This window comes from Desmodus rotundus, chromosome 5 (genome assembly GCF_022682495.2).
Source record: "Desmodus rotundus isolate HL8 chromosome 5, HLdesRot8A.1, whole genome shotgun sequence".
Lineage (NCBI taxonomy): Eukaryota > Metazoa > Chordata > Mammalia > Chiroptera > Phyllostomidae > Desmodus > Desmodus rotundus.
The window spans coordinates 145,818,592-145,840,987 of record NC_071391.1 but is presented as its reverse complement, the minus strand read 5'-3'; the positions used below and the strand labels follow the sequence as shown (position 1 = coordinate 145,840,987).

Genomic DNA, 22,396 nt, shown 5'->3' with positions numbered 1-22,396 from the left:
AGGGCCCATGGACAAAGACAACAGTGGGGAGGACTGAATTTGGGAGGTGGGGAGTGGGTAGGGCAGGGGAAAGAAATGGGGGAAAATGGGGACAACTATAATGAACAACAATGAAAATAAAAGTAGGTTAATTAAAAGAAAATTAATCCTTGGCTGACAAGACAGAGAACTATCAGTCAGAGGGGAAAAAAACCAGACTATAATTGAAAGAACAATGAAATAACATACTTAGAGTACTTAAAATAGAAAAAAAGAAACCTTGCTAACTGGAATTCAATATCAGAGGTAAGTTAACCCACCCAGGTGAAGTAAGGAAAATTTACAAAAACCAGGAACAGACATATATAAAATATAATACAAAAATGTTGGGGAAAAAAATCTGTATCACAAATGGGAAAAATGGAGTACAAGGAGTCTGTTTAGATTAGGTTATTATATAGTTTAAGGTAAAGAAAAAATGGACTAGGTTGGGAGGTAAAAAGCAGCATATGGATTTCTTTGGTTTTTGGAGACAGAAAGCAAAACACGTACTAATGGACTTAGCACAGAAAATGAGAGTTTTGGATCCGCAGGAAGAGAGGTGAATGGTGAGGGCTCCTACTTGGAGTACTTTCTTATTATGTCCATGGTCTGCTTAGGCATCTGGCTGACATGCCCCACATGCAGCAGGAGCTACACTGTATTCTCCAACAAAGATAATGAGGTAGCAAAGTGAGAGGATATTAATGAAGACATAAGATAGGTTGTTAATAGTTTATGAAATAAATACTTTCTGATATTTATTATGATGAACAAGTATAAATGCACTTATAAAATAAATGTGTTTGGGATTCATAAAGGTATAAAGATTTCAATTTTAGTCCAAATCACTGATGGGTGAGCCTCAATACCTGCAAAGGACCCTGGACACATCCCTGCCCAGTAACAGCTAAAATCAGTTCCTGGCAGGATACTAACATACTAAAGAAGGAAGGCAAATGACACTGTTAGGCTGGCATGAATTTCAATTAACCACTGATGCCCTAAAACATAAAACAAAACCCAAATTTAGTAATGGGAAAGGGAATTCCTTCCTTTATCTAAAACCAATAAATAAGATATACAAACTTAAAGATTTAGGTAAAACCCATAATTTTTATCTCCATATGAAGTGGAAAATAGTTTATCTTTATAATAAGATTCAAGTTTTCAAAGTTTGTAATTAAAATGAATAAAACTCTATACCTTTGCTTCTTTATTGCCATTGTTTTCTATAAAATTAACTTTTACTTTCAAAAATGAGTAAAAACAGTAAAAACAAAACTATCACTTACATCATAAGTTAGTGTATCTGCTTCATTGGCGACTGTAAGGCCTGCCAATTCTCCGAGTCCCAGTTCACTTTCGAGAGCTTCATCTGCTCCCATGATGAATGATTTCCCAGAAGAAGGAGGAAATGTCAGTGCTTCCACTGAAAGAAGACAAAAGAAACATAAAAACACTTCTAAAGAATCAACGATTGGTCTCATAAAGGCATGTCTGATTATTTTTAAATACTTTTAAACACAAAATTTGATTATTTTTAAATGCTTTTAAACACAGTAAAATTCAGTGTGCAGAAAATCTTGATGAATCGGTTGCTTTTTCCATATATAACCAGAGCTAAACATATCATCTAATCATTGCAGAAAAGTAAAACATGAAACAAACCCAATAGTTATTGTTCTTTCTTTTTCACTACACAAAAAAATGTGAATCGGTTTTCCTCATTTGATAGTTCATGCTAATTACCCAAATTATTTCCATCAATTATTAAACATATATAACAAGTGATTCTGGACATTGCTGGTCTGATACAAATAAAATTGTTAATTCTATAATCTGGATGAATACAGAAAAATTCAGATTTCCAGCCAAGATCGAGGCATAGGTTGATACACTTTGCTTCCTCACACAACCAAAAGAAGGACAACAACAAATTTAAAAACAAAAAAATTACAAGAACTGCCAGAAAATCAAACTGTATGGAAGTCCGACAACTGAAGAAACATTCATGCAGACTGGTAGGAGATGCAGAGACAGGCAGCCAGGGTGGAGAGGACATGCAACAAGGCGGTGGCTGGAGGACCAGGGCAGGCAAGGTGGCAGCTGGCAGACTGGGTGGTCTGACATTTGCATGCAGATAAACTGGGAGGAACAACTGGGGAGCTAGACAGACTGTGCAACCCAGGGTTCCAGGGTGGGGAAATAAAAGCCCTAAAACCTCTAGCTGTAAAAACCTATGGGGGTTGCAGCAGCAAGAGAAACTCCCAGCCTCACAGAAGAGTTCACTGGAGAGACTCACAGGGTCCTAGAACATACACAAACCCACCCCCCTGGGAAGCAGCACCAGAAGGGCCCAATTTGCTTGTGGATAGTGAGAGCAAGCAGTATTGTTCTCTCTCAGAGACCACTCCCCCACATACAGCATAACAACTCAGCAACATGGGTTGTCCCACCCTGGCGAATACCTAAGGCTCTGCCCCTTACAATGTAACATGTGTGCCGAAACAAAGAAATATGGCCCAAATGAAAGAACAGATCAAAACTCCAAAAATAGAACTAAGTGAAGAAGAGATAGCCAACCTATCAGATGTAGAGTGAAATAAAGCAAAATATACAGGGAATCAACAGTGAAGGGAAGGAAACTGAGACTCAAATCAACAATTTGGACCCACAGGAAAAAATAAACATTCAACCAACACAGAATGAAGAAACAACAATTCAAAAAAATGAGGAGAGGTTTAGGAACCTATGAGACAATTTTAAATGTTCCAATATGCAAATCATAGGGGTGCCAGAAGGAGAAGAGGAAAGGGAAGAAATTGAAAACTTATTTGAAAAAATAATGAAGGAGAACTTCCCTAATCTGGCAAAGGAAACAGACTTCCAGGAAGTCCAGGAGGCTCAGGCAGTCCCAAAGAAGTTGGACCCAAGGAGGAACACACCAAGGCACATCATAATTACATTACCCAAGACTAAAGCATAAGGAGAGAATTTTAAAAGCAGCAAGAGAAAAGGAGACAGTTACCTACAAAGGAGTGCCCATAAGACTGTCAGCTGATTTCTCAAAAGAAATCTTATAGGCAACAAGGGGCTGGAAAGGAGTATTCCAAGTCATGAAAGGCAAGGGCCTACATCCAATATTACTCTACCCAGCAAAGCTATCATTTAGAATGGAAAGGCAGGTAAAGTGCTTCCCAGATAAGGTCAAGTTAAAGGAGTTCATCATCCTTAAGCCTTTATTATATGAAATGTTAAAGGGACTTATCTAAGATCAAAAACTATGAACAGTAGAATGACAACAAACTTACAACTATCAACAACTGAACCTAAATACAAAAACAAACCAAGCAAACAACTAGAACCAGAACAGAATCACAGAAATGGAGATCACATGGAGGGTTATGGAGGGGGACGGGAAGGGAAAAGGTACAGGAAATAAGAAGCATAAATGGTAGGTACAAAATAGATGGGGGGTTGGTGGGGAGAGGTTATGAATAGTACAGGAAATGGAGAAGCCAAAGAACCTATATGTATGACCCATGGACATGAACTAAGGGCGGGGGGGTGGCTCAGGATACTGGTAGGAGGGAGGGTGCAGGGCGTAGGGAAATAAAGGGGAGAAAAAAATGGGACAACTGTAATAGTATAACCAATGAAATACACTTTAAAAAAAGAAAATTTCAAATGAAATTGGTTGCAATTGTAAAATGTGCCTGTGGGGCACACTCTTATGCGGCGACAGAAATCAGGATAACCTCCGGAGGGGGAGAAGGGGCAGTGATCAGAAGGCAGCACTAGCAGGGTTTCCGGGGCCCTGGTCATGCTCTGCTCCGCTCCTTGATGCAGAGGTGGTAGTGAAATGGCTGGGTTCACTTTGTAATAATTCACTGAGCTACACTTTTGTGACTTGAGCACTTTTTTGTAGGTATACTGTATTTCATTTATGTTTATTTCAAACAAAAAAATTTTAAGTGTCCATTTAAACACTTTTCGTTAGTTTCCAACTATGTTTCAAGATGTCAGATTTATATGGTGATAAATATAAATATCCTTATTTTATAATATTGGACATATCAATCTAATCCCTTCAGTCATTATCACAGAAGAACCAGCTAAAAGTAAAATGCCATTAATAATGATTTTACTTAATTTGGCCAATAATAAAACATCACTTTTTTTCAATGCAAATTATTCTGACAAGCTCACGGATGGTCTTCCAGTAGTTTTCTCTAAGTGGCTATTTTATTGATGACAAATATTTATGAGTTAATTAGATGACTTTAGTAGTTTAAACTTTGACTGTTAAAGAAGTAAAGTAAGTTTTCCTTAAAAGTAACAAATCAATTTATTAGTCTGTGTAAAAACTCTATTTAAAATCCTTGTAAGAACAGAGTACAAATTAAGACATTTTCAAACCACCATACAATAAAGCAGAAATAATTTTTTAAAAAAATGGGTTTTACCAGAACAAACCATATATCCTCTGGGGGAATTCAAAGAACTCTCTAAACATTTACAATTGATGAGGGGATTGTTTAAACTAGAAAAGCAATTTTCATGCCAAAATTTCAACCAAATGATTCATGTAACACTATGAGACTAGGTCTTCAGCCTGGTGTTTTGTTTGTTTTGTTTTCATTTCTAATATTTTCAGATAACTTTATTCAGGAGTTAAACAGAAATTACTCTTCAAATAAAGACTAAAAGTTGTGGAATCTGACCATACATATTGTTTGGGCTAATTTAGCTAATGCTCTAGAAATGGCCAAGCAAAACCTGAAAACATGTGCCAATGGCTAAACCAGCAGACTTGAGGGCTGAAAAGAACGAAAGCAACAATATGCGTAACCTTATTTCATTACTCAGATTCTCTAGAACTTACTATAGTGCCTCTTAAGTGTGGCTTTCCTTCTTAAATTAATAAAATAAAAATAAAGTTATAAATGTAGATAGCACACAGAGGCAATGGAATCTTTATCTGAAACTGCAAAGATAGAATTTAGAGTTGTTTGAATGTTTTATACACCCCTTTTCAAGTCTTCAAGATTGAAGTTGGAGTCAAACCCCACTGAATGTAAGAAAACCTACATTTGGGGAATATATAGATCAAATATTGGTAGACCACAATTCCTTTTAGAGAGTCCTTTCTAATAAGACTTTAGATATGTATATCCAAATATTTCTTGTGCTCCAGAGTATCTTAAATACTCACCTTCATCTGCCCTATTTATTTCATGTTCAGGAAGCCTGGAGCTGCTAGGTCTGGAAGGTGAACCCACAGATGGTTGCAATGAGGGAAGTTCATCAACATCTCTCAAATTAGCAAGCATATCCTGTAGTTTTGACCTGTTGGGTCCTAGCCCAAAAAAGGGAGGGACAGAATCAAAGAGAAGAAATAGAATTATCCAACTGCATTAAAATGGTGCCATAAAACTTTATTCACAAGTCCAACACTCACCTTGAAAACTACCTTACTATAATAAAAAGTAATTTGTTTTCCAAAATTTCAAATTATTTAAAAAGTTTTTTGTTTCTTGAAAAGATTGTATTTTACATATATTTTAAAAATTAAGGGACTAACATCACTGTTTATATGGAAAAATGCTCATATGCAATTTAGGCCATTAAAAATAATATTCTATAATCCTTGCATATTACTCTAAATTCAGACAGACACCACAGATGGCGAAGCTACTGCTGTGTACTGAATTAAACAGTAATATCACTTTTTGTTTGTTTAAATTAAGTTGCATTCCGTGCCTTAAATCCTGAAGCTATGGAACCCAAGGTGAAGTCTCATGCCCTGCTGATTACTTACCAGAAATTTGATTCTTCATTCTCTCACATCCCTGTTTTGACTGTTTTATATAGGATAGAGGCTGAAACAGATCTTCGGTAGTTTTTCCTGTTATAAGTTTAATTAAGAATGGGAAATCTTACCCATAGTCTGTTATGGTTTTTTTCCTATACCAGCACAAGCAATTTTAACTAACACCTAAAAATATATTTCAAGACAATATGACTGGAGTACACAATTTGACTGGAAATATTTCTACTTAGAACATATTAAAAGAATTCAAACTTTTCCAATGAATAAATAGTTCAATTAATAAAATATGGTGAATCATGAATTAATTCTTCACTTATCAATTCAAAGCTTTGCTTCAGTCCTGTTTTGATCATTGTGACTTGTTCCTAGACTACCATTTACCCAGGTACGTGAACTGACGATGCAAACAAAATGTGCTGAACCTCAGTCTATAGTCCATCTTCAGGAAGAGACATTAAAACTTCTCCCCACATGAGAGGGGACCCAAAACCCTGGAACTTAATTTAAAAAATTGTGTATTTATTCTTACATGTTTAAACTTCAGTCACCTTCAAAGCACTGTCCATTTGATGCAATACACCTATCAAGACATTTTCTCCACTGTTCAAAACAGTTTTTGAACTCGCTGATTTTGATGCCTTTCACTGCTACTGTGTTTTTTTGTTTGTCTGTTTGTTTCACCTCTTCCACATGGGCAAAACATTTCCCTTTGAGGACTCTTTTCATCCAGGGAAACAAAAAAAAGTCACTCAGGGTGAGATCAGGTGTATAGAGAGGGTGGGGCACGGGGGACTGCTAAACACTCAGCGTGGTATGTGCAGGTGAGCTTGTACAACGTTATGAAATCAGCAAATGCACTGAAAGAGTCTTCAAAAAAATTCACTAAGTCCGAACACAGTTTCTCACAACAACGCCAGCTGGTACACTGACACAGATGGGTTCCTAGAACACTCACCTAGTGGGGGAAGCTTGTACTACAAGGTCCCCACCCTCCAGAAGATAATTCTGGATTTTTCTGGGTCACCCCTCACAGTCATTTTTCTTCATCATGACAAAAAACCTTTTGCTTTATGCATGAATACTGATCATAATCCCCAGATTCAGGAAATCTAGTAATTTCTATTAATAGGAATACTGTTCCAGTCAAATGGTGCAGTTTTAGATCTTAAGTGCTAAATTTCAACTACAGTGATGCTTTGATATAATTTCATAAGAACCGAATAATCCATAATAGTAGATGGATTCTACATATGTCCTATGTCATTCCAATCTAAAGATCTTTTACATTTCAAGACATTCATTATTATACATAATGACTTAAAGAAATATGTCAACTTTAAGTCAGTCTAAAAATTAAAGTATTCTCCTTGTCTCTCATGTATGGTGTACAAATTTTCCACAGAATTTCAGTTTAATTGGTTTCATCATGATTCTGAAAAGCCATAACAAATCATGCCTCACTATTGTTTGTTAAGACTAATTTTTATCAGTTTATTTGGATAAAAGGTACAAATATTCTTATGTTTTAATATTTATATTGATTTAACTTATATTCAGATGACACCAAATGACATCATCTCTCAGTTATATAGTGGCTGATACAATAATATCAATAATGGCCACTGTCTTTTAACCATTCAAGCTAAATCCTTGTAAATTCTGAAATATTTTAAATAAAGATTTAAATGTTTTCCAGTAATTACCAGGTTGGAAAATAATGTCCTAACAGGAGTGACTGGTCTTTGATAAGCTTTAGCATCACTACAAAAAGAAAAAATATATCCTTCCAGTCTTCTGCAACTTTTAAATACATGTTTCACTAACCTGGATTTTAATCTCACCTTACACTACTTTAATATACCAAAGGACGAAATTCCTATTGCCATAAAAAGGAACCCGAATTCATATTGTTAATGAGTGGAAGCATAAGGAGGTAGTTTAAGCTAACCCTCCTAAAAAGGTATTTAAGGTTTTCAGGGATGCTTGAAAGCTATTGTATTTCCATTTTGCATGCTTAACTAGATCTAGTGCTAAACTTTATTAATACTCTTAATGAATTATATATGATTCACAGGGCTAGAAATTTAATTTTAGCTTCTATTTTTTTTGATGTGGCACACATTTTATTGAAAAGAAAAAAAAAAAGCTCATTGGTAATATTATAAATGAAACTGGCCAAAAGTGTTAAACTAGAAAATAAGTACTTTCAGAAATTGTGTATCTGTGCCCTGTATAGCATATAGTGGTGAAGCCACATGAACTGTGCGTTATGAACACATAGAATATTCAGGGGTAGAAATTAACTTTCTGTCTCCAAATCTAGAATTTATAAGAAATAATTTCAGTGGATTGCCAGTGTGTCATACTAAACGAATTTAAAATTGTCTAAAATTGTCAACAGAGAAAAATCATTATTGTAATTAAGCACATATTTTTTTAAAAATCAAATTATCACTATGTTTAAATACATAGTCCCACACTCTCATGAGGCTAAGGATTCATTATTGGAATATATTTCATCATTCCATAATCATATGAAGTTTTATTTTGTTTTTTTAAGTTCATAATTCAATAGCTAACCTTTTAATTTCAACCCCTGAGAGCAGGTGAAAAAGAAAGAGGTCAGGAGTAGAAAGAAAAAGAGTAAGTAGTTTTAGGAAAACATTGAAAAAAATTGGGGGATATGAAAGAGGCAAGATTTATGAATTATAGATACAATGTTTTCCACTTACTCTTCACCCCCTTTTTCCCCTTTCTCTCCTTTTTGTATTGTTCCTTGAGTTTGGTAATTACTCCCTGGTCCACATTCCAAGCTTCAGGCATGAGACACTGGTCTTCCTTTTCTAAATGGAGTGAAACAAATGAAACAGCCTTTTTCAGTAAAATACTGAACACTGTAAGTCAATCCACTGTTATGTCAATAAATGACACAACGAACATTTTCCCCATAATAACATTAATTTTAAAAAGACAGTACATATATGTCACACAAAATACAGTATCTAAGAAACAGCGACCAATTCTATTTCCTAGGTAATATTAAATTTCTCTTGAAAGAGACAGAAAAAAAACCCCTGAAAGATGTGACTTTTAGTAAATTGAGCCCCAAAACTCTGCAATCGGGAACCCCTCATTTATATCCCATTTTCTGAATTCAATTAGGACTGAATCACAAATTTTTTAATTAATTTATGTAATTAGAGATTATTACTAAGAGATTATACAAAATAGTCTTCAATAATCTTTTCATCTCAAAAATTTTACTTTTTTGGCATGTGCTCAACATTTTTATTTTACATGACTCAAGGAACACTTGAAAACTTCACAATCAACCTGCATTCAAAATTTAAAACAATTTGATTTATTTATAGATTTTTCAAAAAGAAAACAGAGCTTCTAGTAGAAAAGAAATTCTAATCACTAATTTTCACTCTTTCAGAAGGAAATTTGCAGAATGTTATATATTTTATACTTACTATAAAATAATTTATATACTCTATAATGTTATATGTTAGTACAAAACTCTCACTTGAATTCAAGACTCATATATCCAACTGCTCATTTCACATTTCCATTAGGAAGTCTAAATAGTATCTCAAACTAAACATAGAAAACCAAGTTGCCAACCTCCCCCATCCAATCTGTTTCATCCACAGGATTCCCCATCTTATTGATGGCAATTCCACACTTCCACGTGCTCAGACCAAAACCCTCTCTTTCATCCAACATCAACCATTTCAGTAAATTCTGTTTTCCCTATCTTCAAAACACATCTAGAATCTGACTACTACTCAGCATATCTACAACTTCTCTAACCACGCTCTCTCTTGCTGGAATTACTGCAATATTGTCCTCTCTCCCCAACCAAGTCTTTTATCAATACTGGTTGCCCTGGGTTCTCAACACAGCAGCCAGATAACGCTTTAAAATAAAAGTCAGATCCTGCCATCCTTGTGTCCAAATCCCTCCCATGGTTCCCCATCTCACCAGTGGTCTCTGTAACCCCTACATGATTTGGTCACTTCTTACTATATTGCCCTTAGAAAAACTCTGCTCTAGCCACTCTACTTTCCTTGACTTCCTCAATCATACCAGGGCCGCTGCTATCTTAGGGCATTTATTCTGGTTTTATCCTTCCTGAACACTTTCCCCAGATACTATATGCCCAACTTCCTTATCACCTTCAAGTTTTTGCTCAAATGTTACCCTCTCTTGGCGCTTACGTGCCCACTTTATTTTAAATTGCAACCTGTCTCCTCCACCCCACATCGACATCAGAACTCTTTATTCCCCTTATTCTATTCTTCCTTTTCTGTTTTCCATAGCATTTACCACCTTCTGACATACTATACCATGTATCATGTTTATTGCTTATTGCCTATAAGCTCTTAGTAGACTGCAGGGACAACAGGGATAGAGATTTTCACCTAGAAGACTGGCAAATAGAAGACATTTGATAAATATTTGTTGAATGACTGGAATAAACAGTAATATGTCTATTTTTAACAAGTTCCAATCCACAGTTTTAAAAAGCTGGTTATCCCCTGGCTGGGTGGCTCAGTTGGTTGGAACATCGTCTCATACACTGACTGCGGGTTCAGTTACTGGTTAGGGCACATAGCTAGGTTGCAAGTTCAATCCCCAGTCGGGAGTGTGAGGGAGGCAACAGATCAATGTTTCTCTCCCACATCAATGTTCCTCTATCTCTGTCTCCTCCAACCCTATTCTTCTTTCTCTAAAATCAATAAACATATCCTTGGATGAGGGTCATAAACAAACAAACAAACAAACAAACTGGTTATCAGGACTGTGAATATACTAAACACAATTTAAAAAAAAAAAAACCCTCAACATTTTTATAGACTGAACTATAATCTATCAATAAAAAGCCTTTTTTTCCAGAAAGATCTAGCAATTTTCTTGGGGTAGGCAGGAGTGGTGGGGGGAAAATGGAGGCAACTGTACTTGAACAACAATTTTTAAAAAAAAGAAAAAAGAAAGAGAAAAAATAAAAGAAAAATGTTAATTTTCATCAGTCAGGTCTTAATAATTAACTAAATTGGGTGGCTTCTGAATACTAAAATGCCTTCAGTTGTTTTTTTTTTAATATTAATCTTTAAAAAAACCAGCCTTATCATACAGAATCTTAACTAGACTCATGTTAATAATAGCAATGGAAGGTCATAGAAGATATGTGGTAAAATCTGTTTTTGGCAGAAACTAACAAGATTCTTAACCTAAACATACTCACTTTTTAAGGGGGGCTGGTGAGGGATAAAAGAAGCACTTAAAGTGGTTTAAATGTCCATTCAACTACACAGGAATGGAAGCATCTATGTGCTGTTAACTGCTTAAAAGTGAAATCCTTTGAATTAGAATTATAAAATCCTTAAAACACTGGTGAAGAAACCTCCAGCTAACTGAGATTCCACTCACTCTTATTCATAAACAGAAATGTCCAGTACTTTACTAAAGGGTGAGACATTAGATGTGAGAACAGCCACTCATATTTTCACCGGTAACTTCATAGCAAGGTAGGTTAAAATATACACACATGTATCATATAATTGATGGGCCATGAGTCACACCTTAAAACAAAGGAAGTTACACAAGGGACAATGCAGCTGTCTTTGGAGAAAAATGAATCCCAGTAAAATCCAAGTATTATTTATGCAGATGTATGACTCCTCAAAGAAAGACTATAGCACAGTGGATCTAGCTATACTGGCAGAATTGCTGCCTGAAATATGTGAATAACTTGATATATAAGCTCATTAGGGAATAAGGCAGAAGAGAGATTCATTTCACTTTAACTTCCCCTGGTTTCCAAACTTTGTTCCATTGGAAGAAAAAAAAAAGTCAGTCACTAAATAGTCGTTATATTCTTTATACTATGACTTCAAGTAATTATCCCAAATAATTCCTCAAATATTTGCCATGAAAAAGGAAAAGAAGTGGTATGAACATTATCAGAATCCCTGAAGGGAAATCTGCCATTAAAGTGCACAGGCTGTAAGCTAGGGTGTTCCAAAGACAAACTTTCTCTCATTCCAAAATACCTGTTAGGTGTTTAAAATACTAAATGTGTTTAGAACAATTTGCACACACAAAAATTGATGCTTTCTATAAACTGATGTCACCTGACTAGAATGAATATCTACAATTTTTTTTAACTTATACTTCTTTTTTGCATAGATGATGCCACAGATGACATCTCTAACATCTTCTAATGCAGCGATTTTCAACCCTTTCATCTCATGGCACACACAAACGAATTACTAAAATTCTGTGGCACACCAAAAAATACCATTATTTTTTGCTGATCTGACAAAAAATAGGTATAATTTTGGTTCATTCACACCAGACAGCTATTGTACTGGTTGTTGTCATTTTTTTATTTGACAATCTAAGGGAAAAGAGGTCAAAGCCCCTGAGTAAAGAATCAGATACTGCATGTTTTACAAATTTTTGTGGCATAATGGTTGAAAATCACTGTTCTAATGCATTGTCATACTCAATTCCCATAAAATCTAGATTTGCAAGTTCTGTCTGGGCAGAAAATAGAGATCATTCTATATATAAATTCAAATTATTTTCATATTGCATCACTTACATTTTTTTTAAATGAGGTAGTTGTGTAACCTTCTTTAAACACCTAACACACACACATACCCCCTAGACAAAAGGTGAGAGTAATAAAAGTTCACAGGATGTCCAACATTTCAACATTGTAAGAGATGAAAGTGTTCTTCAAGATGTTGCCCTGAGTAGAATATCAGTTCCTTTATTTACACAAGATCTCTGGTTGGATCCAGTCCCCTTCCTTACCCCAGTCTGTTCCATCGCCTGCACTTCTAGATTCACTGTCGCCTTCCTCTGATGCAACCAAGAAGTCAAATTCCTTTAGAGCTTCTTCTGTATCTCGATCTTCACTGCTATCAGGCAATGCTTTTTTCCTAACAATCTAATGAAAAAAACAAGGCTAAATTGAAATATATTATGAAATTAATTTAAATAAAGGGGAAGGTATCCCTTTACCATTGTATGAGGAACCCCAATTATTGTTTTCTTCCAAAGTGTATCTTTGTTTTGTTAAATAACTGTAATACCTATTCAGCTATGGGAAACACAGATGTCACTTTAAAAAAATATACACATTACACATTTTAAATTAGTAATTTAAATTTTGTTCAATGATGGCTTGTTTTAAATAAACTAATAGAAGCACCTATTGAAAACACTGGGGTATAAGACATGCATTTAAATTACAGATATGTCCTTGAAATACTGTATTATTAGAACCACAACCTAATCTTATGTTTCTTGAATGCAGTTTGTGCAGTGTGTAGACATTCTAATCTAATTAACAAACACTCCGTAAAACATTCCAAGAGCTTTCAGAATACAACCATGATAAATTTTAGCTCTAATATATCATTCCCTTACAAAACTTACATTCACAAAAACTACAAACTCAATGCTTGCCTCAAGACTTAGAAGGTATTCTGTTGGTGGTGGGGTGGTGGGGCTCCCATTATTATTTCTACTATCCCAACCTTGCATCAATATTCTCTAATAAAACTCTATATATTCAAGTTTTTCCTAAAATACTGATGTTTCAGAGTGAGACTTGACTTAGATTTAATAGAAAATCTAGTAAGGGCTGTTATGTCTTGTTTTTACATATTTAGGAACATCTCTGGAACCACAAATCCAGTTGGAAGATTAAAACTTAGGCTTCATACATGCAGAGATGATTTTTGAGATCTATACGCCAATACTTTTTATGAATTATCTCCTTTTTGGTCACCACCACCAGGAGCCCAAAGAAATTAGGATGACTGCTTTGCAGCTTCTTTTGATTAAATGGACTCAGTATCTCAGCTTCTCCAGACCTCAGTTTCTTTACTTCATGCAAAATAAAAGTAGCATAATCTGATCAATCCTTATCACTGGACTACTCTGAGTGGTTTAAAATTATAATGGTTCAACAAACAGATCAATAAGACAAACTGAAGACTCTAGAACTAGACTCTAAGAGATAACATTACCTGACTTGGTGGCCCTGTTCTCATGCTTGTGACTAATACCACTTGTCAATCACAGTACTTTTCTTTTGCTTTTTTAACAAGAGGAAAAATAACCGAATTTAATTATATATGTACATAGGGGAACCTCATATACATGAGGGCCCACATACATGAGAAGTTCAGAGGCAGAAAGAAAAAATGAGGTATTATGTGTGACATTTTTAAAAAATTATTTTATTGTTGTTCAATTACAGTTGTCTGCATTTACCCTCCACCACTCCCCACCCCCAACTCCAGCTATCTCCACCTCCCTCCTTTGCTTCCACTCCCCTTGGTTTTGTCCGTGTGTCCTTTATACTTGTTCCTGGAAACCCTACCCCCTTCCCTCCCTTATTCCCTTCTACCTCCCCTCTGGTTACTGTCAGATTGTTCTTAATTTCAATGTCTCTGGTTATATTTTGCTTGCTTGTTTATTCATCTAAGACCAGATACAGCCTCAGAAATCCTTCTCAATGCAGCACTCCAGGAAGCCACTATCAATAGAAGAAAGCTGGCACAGTGCATAAAACCTCATCTGCCCTAACTGTTCTAGTATACATAAAAATTTAATAGGAGAAATCAAGGATTCTTTAATGATGCTAGAATAACTGGTTTAACTATTTAGAATATTTCCCTAAAATCAAGAAATACTTTTATTTTTACAGCACTTCCCAATACCAACTAGCAAAGCTATTAGACAAACATAAACAGCAAGATCAATTTGACAGAATGTGAACAGAAAACCCACGCTGAAGGTGTATTCTTTTGTAAGTATTCACGAACTAGATTATTAGCATATGGTAATAATCTGTTCTAACTTTCCCTGGGCAGGCATACTAAGGCAGAAGTGTCTCTGAAGAGTTTATACCAACAGAAGGTGCTGATCCCCATAGTACCAGATACAAATGCAATGCCTAACGCACCTTCCATTGCCTACAGGCTTGATTCCTCCCTTTTCATGACCCTGATGGAACATCAGATAGAATTTGGAGGGATCATCACCAACATCCTATAGACAGAAAATCTATGTTCTCAATGCCGGACCAAAAAGGGCAGGAAAAATACAGAAGTATCTGGAACTGGAGATGCAAAGTCTGAATGTATTACTAACATCAGTTCATATTAAATATGGCATTAAGTCACAAAACTAACTCTTTGGGAAAAACGTTCCTAGGTACTCCTCTCCTCTGTATAAACTAACAAAGAAGGAAGACAAATGGCAAGTTGAAAACCACTGTCCACTAAGTATCCCATTTAAATAAATAAACAAAAACCCCTGTATTTTTAATAGCTAGACATAGAAGAAAAGTGAACTGTGGTTACCAGTGGAGAGCAGGAATAGTAAATGTGAATGGGTGGAGTTTGTTGTAATAAGCACATACTACGTTTCTTCCTTATATCCAAGGTTCCACTCCACTCCTACCTTCAATGAGCTTATGAATCAATTTAAGAAATTAAGACAAACACAAATAAGTTAAGGGTTGCACATGGTGCTAAGATTAGGAAAAGGGATAGGCTGTCACTTTGGAAAGCATTAAAAGAGGCACAACACAAATAGGGATGAGATTCTTTACACTGTGACTGAAACAATAGTTCACGATTCTTAATCCCGTTAGCTTTTCCTCCCAAAGTCTCTGAATGTGGAGACAATGTTGCTGCTTACATTATCCTTTATGTAGTTCGAAACTGATCACATTTTGTATGTATATATAATTTCAAGGTCATTATTACACTTAACAAATGATACGATGATGATAATACTGATAATGATGGTATAGAAAAATCAGATGAAGAGGGTGATCTTAGGGAAAGAGATGGACATGGAGAGAAGAAAAATGATCCAGAATATAATTCAAAGAACAATCAAAACTCCAAAGAAGGGCAAAGAGCAAGAAAGAAGGAACAAACATAGTTTTTGAAAACAACCAACAGCTACTAAGAGCTGTAAGTTTCTGCATTTTCTTAGTTGAATATAATAAACTATTATGATTAAAGAAATAAAATATTTTTAAGAACCCCTTTGTTCTACTAAACATAATAATAGGATAATTTTCAGCCATTCACTTTTTATATATAGTACTGCAACAAATCTTCTGAGTCATGCTTATTCATTGCTAGAGTTAGATTTTTTAAGCCTTTTTGGCATGTTAGACTATTAGACTACAGCTGTGAAAATTAACGTAATATATCATAAAAGTTAGCAAAACTATTGTAAAAATACCAATTATTTGTTTAGAAATATTTTTTCCTGAAGAACTACAAGAATTTTTGAGTCCAATGTTTCAATGGGGTTAAGTATTTTTACATTAGTTGTGTCTTCATTACTTGGTCACAGAATTGCCATGGCCTATACTAATTGGAAAATACGATATTTGCAAATTTCGTTGCTTAAAAAGAAACCAGTTTATAGTCAGGAATTTCTAGTGAGGCCATATGTAATGATTACAATAATCAGCTTATAGATTTTTAAAATATTTAAACTGATATAATAACCAACAAAAAACTTAAAGCATCATAATTAATTGTTTACCATTGAGCTATGAATACATTATTTTCACAGAAAATAATATCTCAATGCAATTATCTCATAGAAGTCACAAGGGAATGCAAAATTTCTACATTATTAGGACAAAAAAAGCACCATGCGAGTTTAGGCATTTTTCTTTTACTACAGTAACTAAAAGCATATGTTATTACTACTTGTTTGGATAATAAAAAAGGGGTAACTTCTTAAAGTTCAAATAATATCCATGGCAGGGTTGTATTGGCAGAATATAACTGAACAGCAACCCAGAGAAACAATAATCTGGAAGTAATAATTTGAGAGTTTCTGATGGAAGCAGAGGGCATAAAAAAACAGAGAATTACACTTAGAACACACTATATAGGTAAACATATTGATACTGACAGACAGGCTGTCCAGATCACTGGGAGAGGGCTGAGGGCAGGAAGTGTGAGGGGCTGCTGGGGGAGATGAAGGTAGGCCATGAGAGGGAACCTGGGAGCCACTTCTGCACTGAGCCACGCTCCCTGGGGTACTGAGGTTGTTGAGTGCAATCAGACAATACTTTCATGAATTGCCCAGGACCATGGTAACAACACTGCAGTTTCACAGCTCTGCAGTTGGTGGGACCACGCTGCCCAGGTAACCAATACACGCTCTCCCACCGCTAGGCAAGATGATGACAGGAGGAAGTTCTCAACACTGAGCTAGCACAAGGATAGCAAGAGAACTGGACAAAGCCCTCCTACTCCTTTCGGGTACCAGATTGGGAGTGGGACTAGGGGAAGGCAGGCACAAGCACAAAAGAAGTTAAAATGGCTGGGGGTACTGGACCAAAGAGTCTATCAGTCTAGCCTGGGGAAAAGAAGGGATTAATTGGGAAGTAGGCCACCCAAAGTGAGTGAAAGTTTAGGAAGTTAATTGGTCATTCTGAGAAAACGCCTGGTCCATCACACACCTGAAACTAACATAAATACAGGGAAACAAAGGAAGTTCTATCTTGCATGTGGCTCGCTGCTCAGGACCTGCACTCGGATAGTATCCTAGACTGTCCTTTTCATGGGGCTCGTGACCTTAGCAGTCACGTGACCCATGGCCTCCAGGAGAGTATCCCTCTCTCAAGCTGACCTGGTGGAGTATTCGCTTGTGCCTTCATGCACTCTCCAGCCCGGGAGTATAGGACCCCAGAAGTCACATGGCCAATGGCAGTGCTAGCTCCATGCACAGCCTCCAGGAGGTAGCCTGAAGTTGGACAGCAGCTAGGAGTAAGCTAAGCTACCTGGATGACCACTTAGCAGCTACCTCAGGTTCCAAAAAATGGAACAGGAATTCTGGGCACTGCCTTTTTGTTTTGGTCTTGCTGAGGATGACTGGATTTTGTCTGAATTTTGTGGAGTCAATGAGCTTTGAGACAGGGAGTTCCCCATGGTCCCAGATTGTTTAGCATTCAAATAAAAACCTTTTCCTTTCTTATAAGCCTCTGCCTCTAGATTTTGCCTTTTGGTGGCAGTGGGCAGCTAAAACCCACTTTGGCTCAGTATCAATATAATTTTCATATATAGAGTCTCATTTATACTTCACAGAATCCTTTTGGGATAGGATGGGTATGTATTATAACCCTCATTTTACAAACTAAAAAGCTAAGCCTAAAGGATTAAGCATAGATAATTAGTAACAGAAATGGGACTTAAACCCAAGGCTTTTGACTTAAGATCTAGTCTTCTTTATATTACCTTACATTCCTCTTCCTTCTTCTAAATAGAAGTAGAAGAGGTAATGTGAACATTTTCCCAGATAAAGCAAAGCACGCCCTCATCTCTTACTTTAAAAAGGGGGAAGAAAAAGGAAGAAGGAAGAAGGGAGTTAAAGAGGGAAAAAGTAGGGAGAAAGGCCCTGGCTGGTGTGGCTCAATAGATTGAGCACCAGCCTGCAAATCAAGGGGTTGCCAGTTCGATTCCCAGTCAGGTCATATGCCTGGGTTGCAGGCCAGGTCCCCAGTGGAGGGCATGCAAGAGGCAACCACACATTGATGTTTCTCTCCCTCTCTTTCTCCTTCCCTTCCCCTCAAAAATAAATAAATAAAATATTTAAAAAAGTAAGTAGGGAGAAAGAAAAGAGGGGAGTGGGGTGGGGGGGAAGGAGACGGTAGAAGGGGACAGAACAGAGAAGGGAAAGGAGAAGAAGCAATTTAGAGACTTCTCTTATTGTAGGAAACTTCCAAGGGAGAGTCAATAAACATAAGCATATACACAAAACTCCACAAAAACCCTAAACAAGATTGAAGAAATCTAATGGAAGAGTTTGGAAAGTCTGCAGAACTTGTCTGCCAAAGCAACCCTGACAAGAGCAAAACTGCATTGATTAGAGTGGACGGCTCCATAACGGGTCTGTCCATTCTACTGTCTTACAGCAACTAACAACGCTGCTTTGTTTTGATACACAATGTTCACCACATTCACCAGCTCTGCAGAAATGTTGAAAGTTTAATGCAGTAACAAAAAATCAAAGAATAAGGCATCAACAGAAAGCTGCTATACTAAAAGTATTCTTGACTTTGAAATCAATATTAAAATTCTTTTAAATTTCCCCAAATTCATGAAAAAAAAAGTTAAGGATTTAGGATGAACGACATGGATTATTTTTAAAGTATGCATAACAGTCCCTAAAAATATTTATATCTGAGTTATCCAACTTACCGTTGAAGTATCAATGATGCTTTTCTCTCGTCCATCAATGTCGTCATCTTCATCTTCATCACTGAAATCTGCAGTCGCATTTTCAGGGAATTTGAAATTATCCAGCACAGAGGCAGGATCCGTTAACTCAGATTTCCTGGTTTAAAACATGTACATCTTGCTCAGTTAATTTTTTAAACTCACCATAAAAATTAGTCCATGATACGATACACTAACTTCTGTTTATGTTGTAACTATGACCCCTCAAATCACATCATGAACAACACTGATTCTTATACATTATATTTCCCTCAATTTTAATTGGAAAAGCAATACAGAAGTAATTACTATTTAAAGTTTTTTTTGCAATCCTATCTGTTTAGATTAATGGTAACCTAATGTAAAGAATCCCCCCTCCTGAACCAGAAGTATTTTGATCCTAATTTAACCTTCATCTATTTCTTCAAAAAATTGTTTTATCTCTGCCATTACTTTTCTCTATTCTTTTCCTCTATGCAATTCTTCCTATGCCACATAACTCAGAAAATAACTAGAAAATATGTCATTTTTCTCTGATGCAATCTTATATTTCTGAACAGCTAAAGAGTGCAAAAAAGCAAATGTGCACATAAAATTACTAAATACAATATAGTAGTCAAATAAACATTACAACAAAACTTCATCCTATTGGTGAACATTCAACTTTTGGAAATGATTTCAAATACGTAAGCTTTTAATTTAGTGCTCTAAAAATAAATTTAATAAACAATTTCTTAATGGCTAGAAAGGATGATTTCTCTCTAGTTCATTAAAAAATGTTTTAGATTAGAAGGCTTTTCCATGACAAAATTTATTCACAGCTGTGAACAAAATTTTCAAAACAGATAAATGATAAATTTCAAATCTGCTATGAGCTATGTTTTAGGTTTTCCCACCCTATTCTTTATTTCTACATAAATCAGACATTCAGAATGATACCCTTGTCAGCTTCAAAAGGCAGGTCAAGGCCAAAACACAAGATAACTAGAGTGGTCTTTTCAGGAGGTCTTACAATGACTTAACACTTTAGGTAAAACTACATCCAAGAATAATGCCTACATTGTCTATGTCTACACAGAAAAACAATCTGTACCTCACATTTATAAAAACAATTTAATGTAGTTTTAACTACTAATGAATACACTTAAGAAGGCTCCAAAGACATCTGTTTATAAAAGTCGTGTTTTCAAACCTTTACCTAAATCTTATAATTTCAGTTTACGTTCTAGATAACAGAAATTATGTTCTCGCTAGAACAACTATTTTCAACTTTTTCATCTCATGGCATGTGCAAAGTAATTACTAAAATTCTGCAGCACACTGAAAAGTATATTTCTGATCTATCTGACAAAAAATTGGATGTGATTTTAATTCATTTACACTGGACAGCCATTGTTGCGTTGGCTGTAGTCATTTTTTTTATTTGACAATCTAAGGGAAAATAAGTCAGTGTCCCTGACTAAATATCAGGTATTGCATATTGAAAAACACTGCACTAGAACATATTGAGAGTTTAATTAAAGCCATCCTTCCAGCCTAAATAAATATTAAAATAGAGTAACATCATATTTAGACTTTCACAGAGATTTTGGCTTTTAAGAATCCTGTCAAATTTTTTTTCAATAAAGAAATTCGTATTTAACTTTTCATGACCATTTTAACAGAATTACATATAACTGTATGATACATGGTCCAAAAAAGCAAAACAAAGTATTTCAAACAGCTATTGAATTTTTCACACTTACTCTATCAATTAAAAATATATACCTACAATAGATATTTTTCAAAGGAAAGATGAGTTACAGCATTAGATAAACAAAAGTGGCTAAGATAAGGTTTACTTCTAGAGAATTTGCAGTATTTTTATGACTTCTGGGTCACAGATATGAAATTTCATTCTTAAAGATTTGAACTGAATTTCTAAAATAAGATCTTCTATGAAGTTCTTATAATAAGTGACTAAGCTTCAAGGTATTAAAACCTGTATTAAATCCAAAAATTTCAAGCTAACATCTTAAATTAAAAATCTTAAAATAACCATAAATAACGCTAATTACTATATTATCTTCTACCAAATGAATTTTAAATCGTTAAACTAATTATAATTATTTATGTAGCATTATCTAACAATGCAAGTATCATATCACCCATAAACCAAATACATTTAATAACAATTAAAGCTATAGCTAAAACACTTTCCAGATAAAATACTTACCCAATCATCGCTGTGTCTTTAATTTCACCCTCTGTGCCATTTATAACCGAGTCCTGATTTTTGTCATCTTCCCTGTCAGTGACATCACTTGAAAAGCCCAACAAAGCTCGCACTCGTTTAGATTTCACATCTAGAATAGTATCTGTGTAACCCACCTCCTGTAGATACCTGTGTATGAAAAGGATCCTTACAATTCCGCCATATTAGATCAGCATTCTATAACTCAATATGTAAACAAAAGTATTCTTTTTAATCCATTGCCTGCATAAAACTTAACAGTATAGTACTATGCTAGTATGAGTTGCTAATAAATAATCTTCCAGCTGCAGATGGAGCTGTCTCTTGCAGTACCAGTCTCTACGGTCACTGAGAAAATTCAAAGAACCATACAATAGACCATTCATTATATTTATCATAAGAAGATGTTCCTTAACAGCACATTCTTTCTTCTAGGCAGTTTTGGAGTAAACTCACTCTCAGATACTACTGAGTTACTATTTTATAACAGTAGTTATCATAACCAATAATAGTCTTTTTACATTTCTGATGTAAAGTGTCACTGGATCAACTGATAACTAAAGAGAATATTCCTAGCATATATAGTTTCCTCCGTGACATACAAGAAAATAGCATATTCCAAAGAGTCACTTCTACAAGGAAACTTCTAGCCTTGGGCAACTATAAAATTAAAAAAAAATCACAATTGAAATATGCAAATGTGGAATGTGGGATACCTGGGTGCATTGGGAGGGGGGTGTGTTGCAGAGAGGCAGCAGCACAGCAAAAAAGAGAATAGGCTTTGCATTTTGAGTAACAACTGGGTCTAAAGCCCATTTCTGCCACTTTTTTCCTGTTACTTGAATTCTCCTGAACCTCAGCTTTGTTTCCCCTAAAAGAGACACACTTAATACAGTGCCTGGTATATAGAAGGCACTCAATATGTAGTAATAAAAAAGATGACCATCCCCCCCACCCAAAGGGGTAGTGCCAGGAACATGAAGACGGCAAATGTCACTAACTGCATCATTAATAAACATGAAA

General features: G+C 35.5%; 1 protein-coding gene across 3 annotated transcripts in view; it reads right to left on the bottom strand.

The window, feature by feature from the left end:
* The window catches only part of STRN (striatin), an 83,699-nt gene that overhangs the window by 23,384 nt on the left and 37,919 nt on the right, over positions 1-22,396 (bottom strand). For 2 of the 3 annotated variants that reach the window (XM_045189329.3, XM_045189328.3), the window contains exons 5-11: positions 21,356-21,523; positions 19,123-19,258; positions 12,683-12,818; positions 8,587-8,697; positions 5,843-5,929; positions 5,237-5,380; positions 1,314-1,450 (exon numbers count right to left, since the gene is read on the bottom strand). In XM_045189329.3, the coding sequence (XP_045045264.2) occupies positions 1,314-1,450; positions 5,237-5,380; positions 5,843-5,929; positions 8,587-8,697; positions 12,683-12,818; positions 19,123-19,258; positions 21,356-21,523 (919 nt within the window). The remainder of the gene's footprint in view (positions 1-1,313; positions 1,451-5,236; positions 5,381-5,842; positions 5,930-8,586; positions 8,698-12,682; positions 12,819-19,122; positions 19,259-21,355; positions 21,524-22,396) is intronic. The other variant, XM_024552647.4, reaches the window with a different exon arrangement.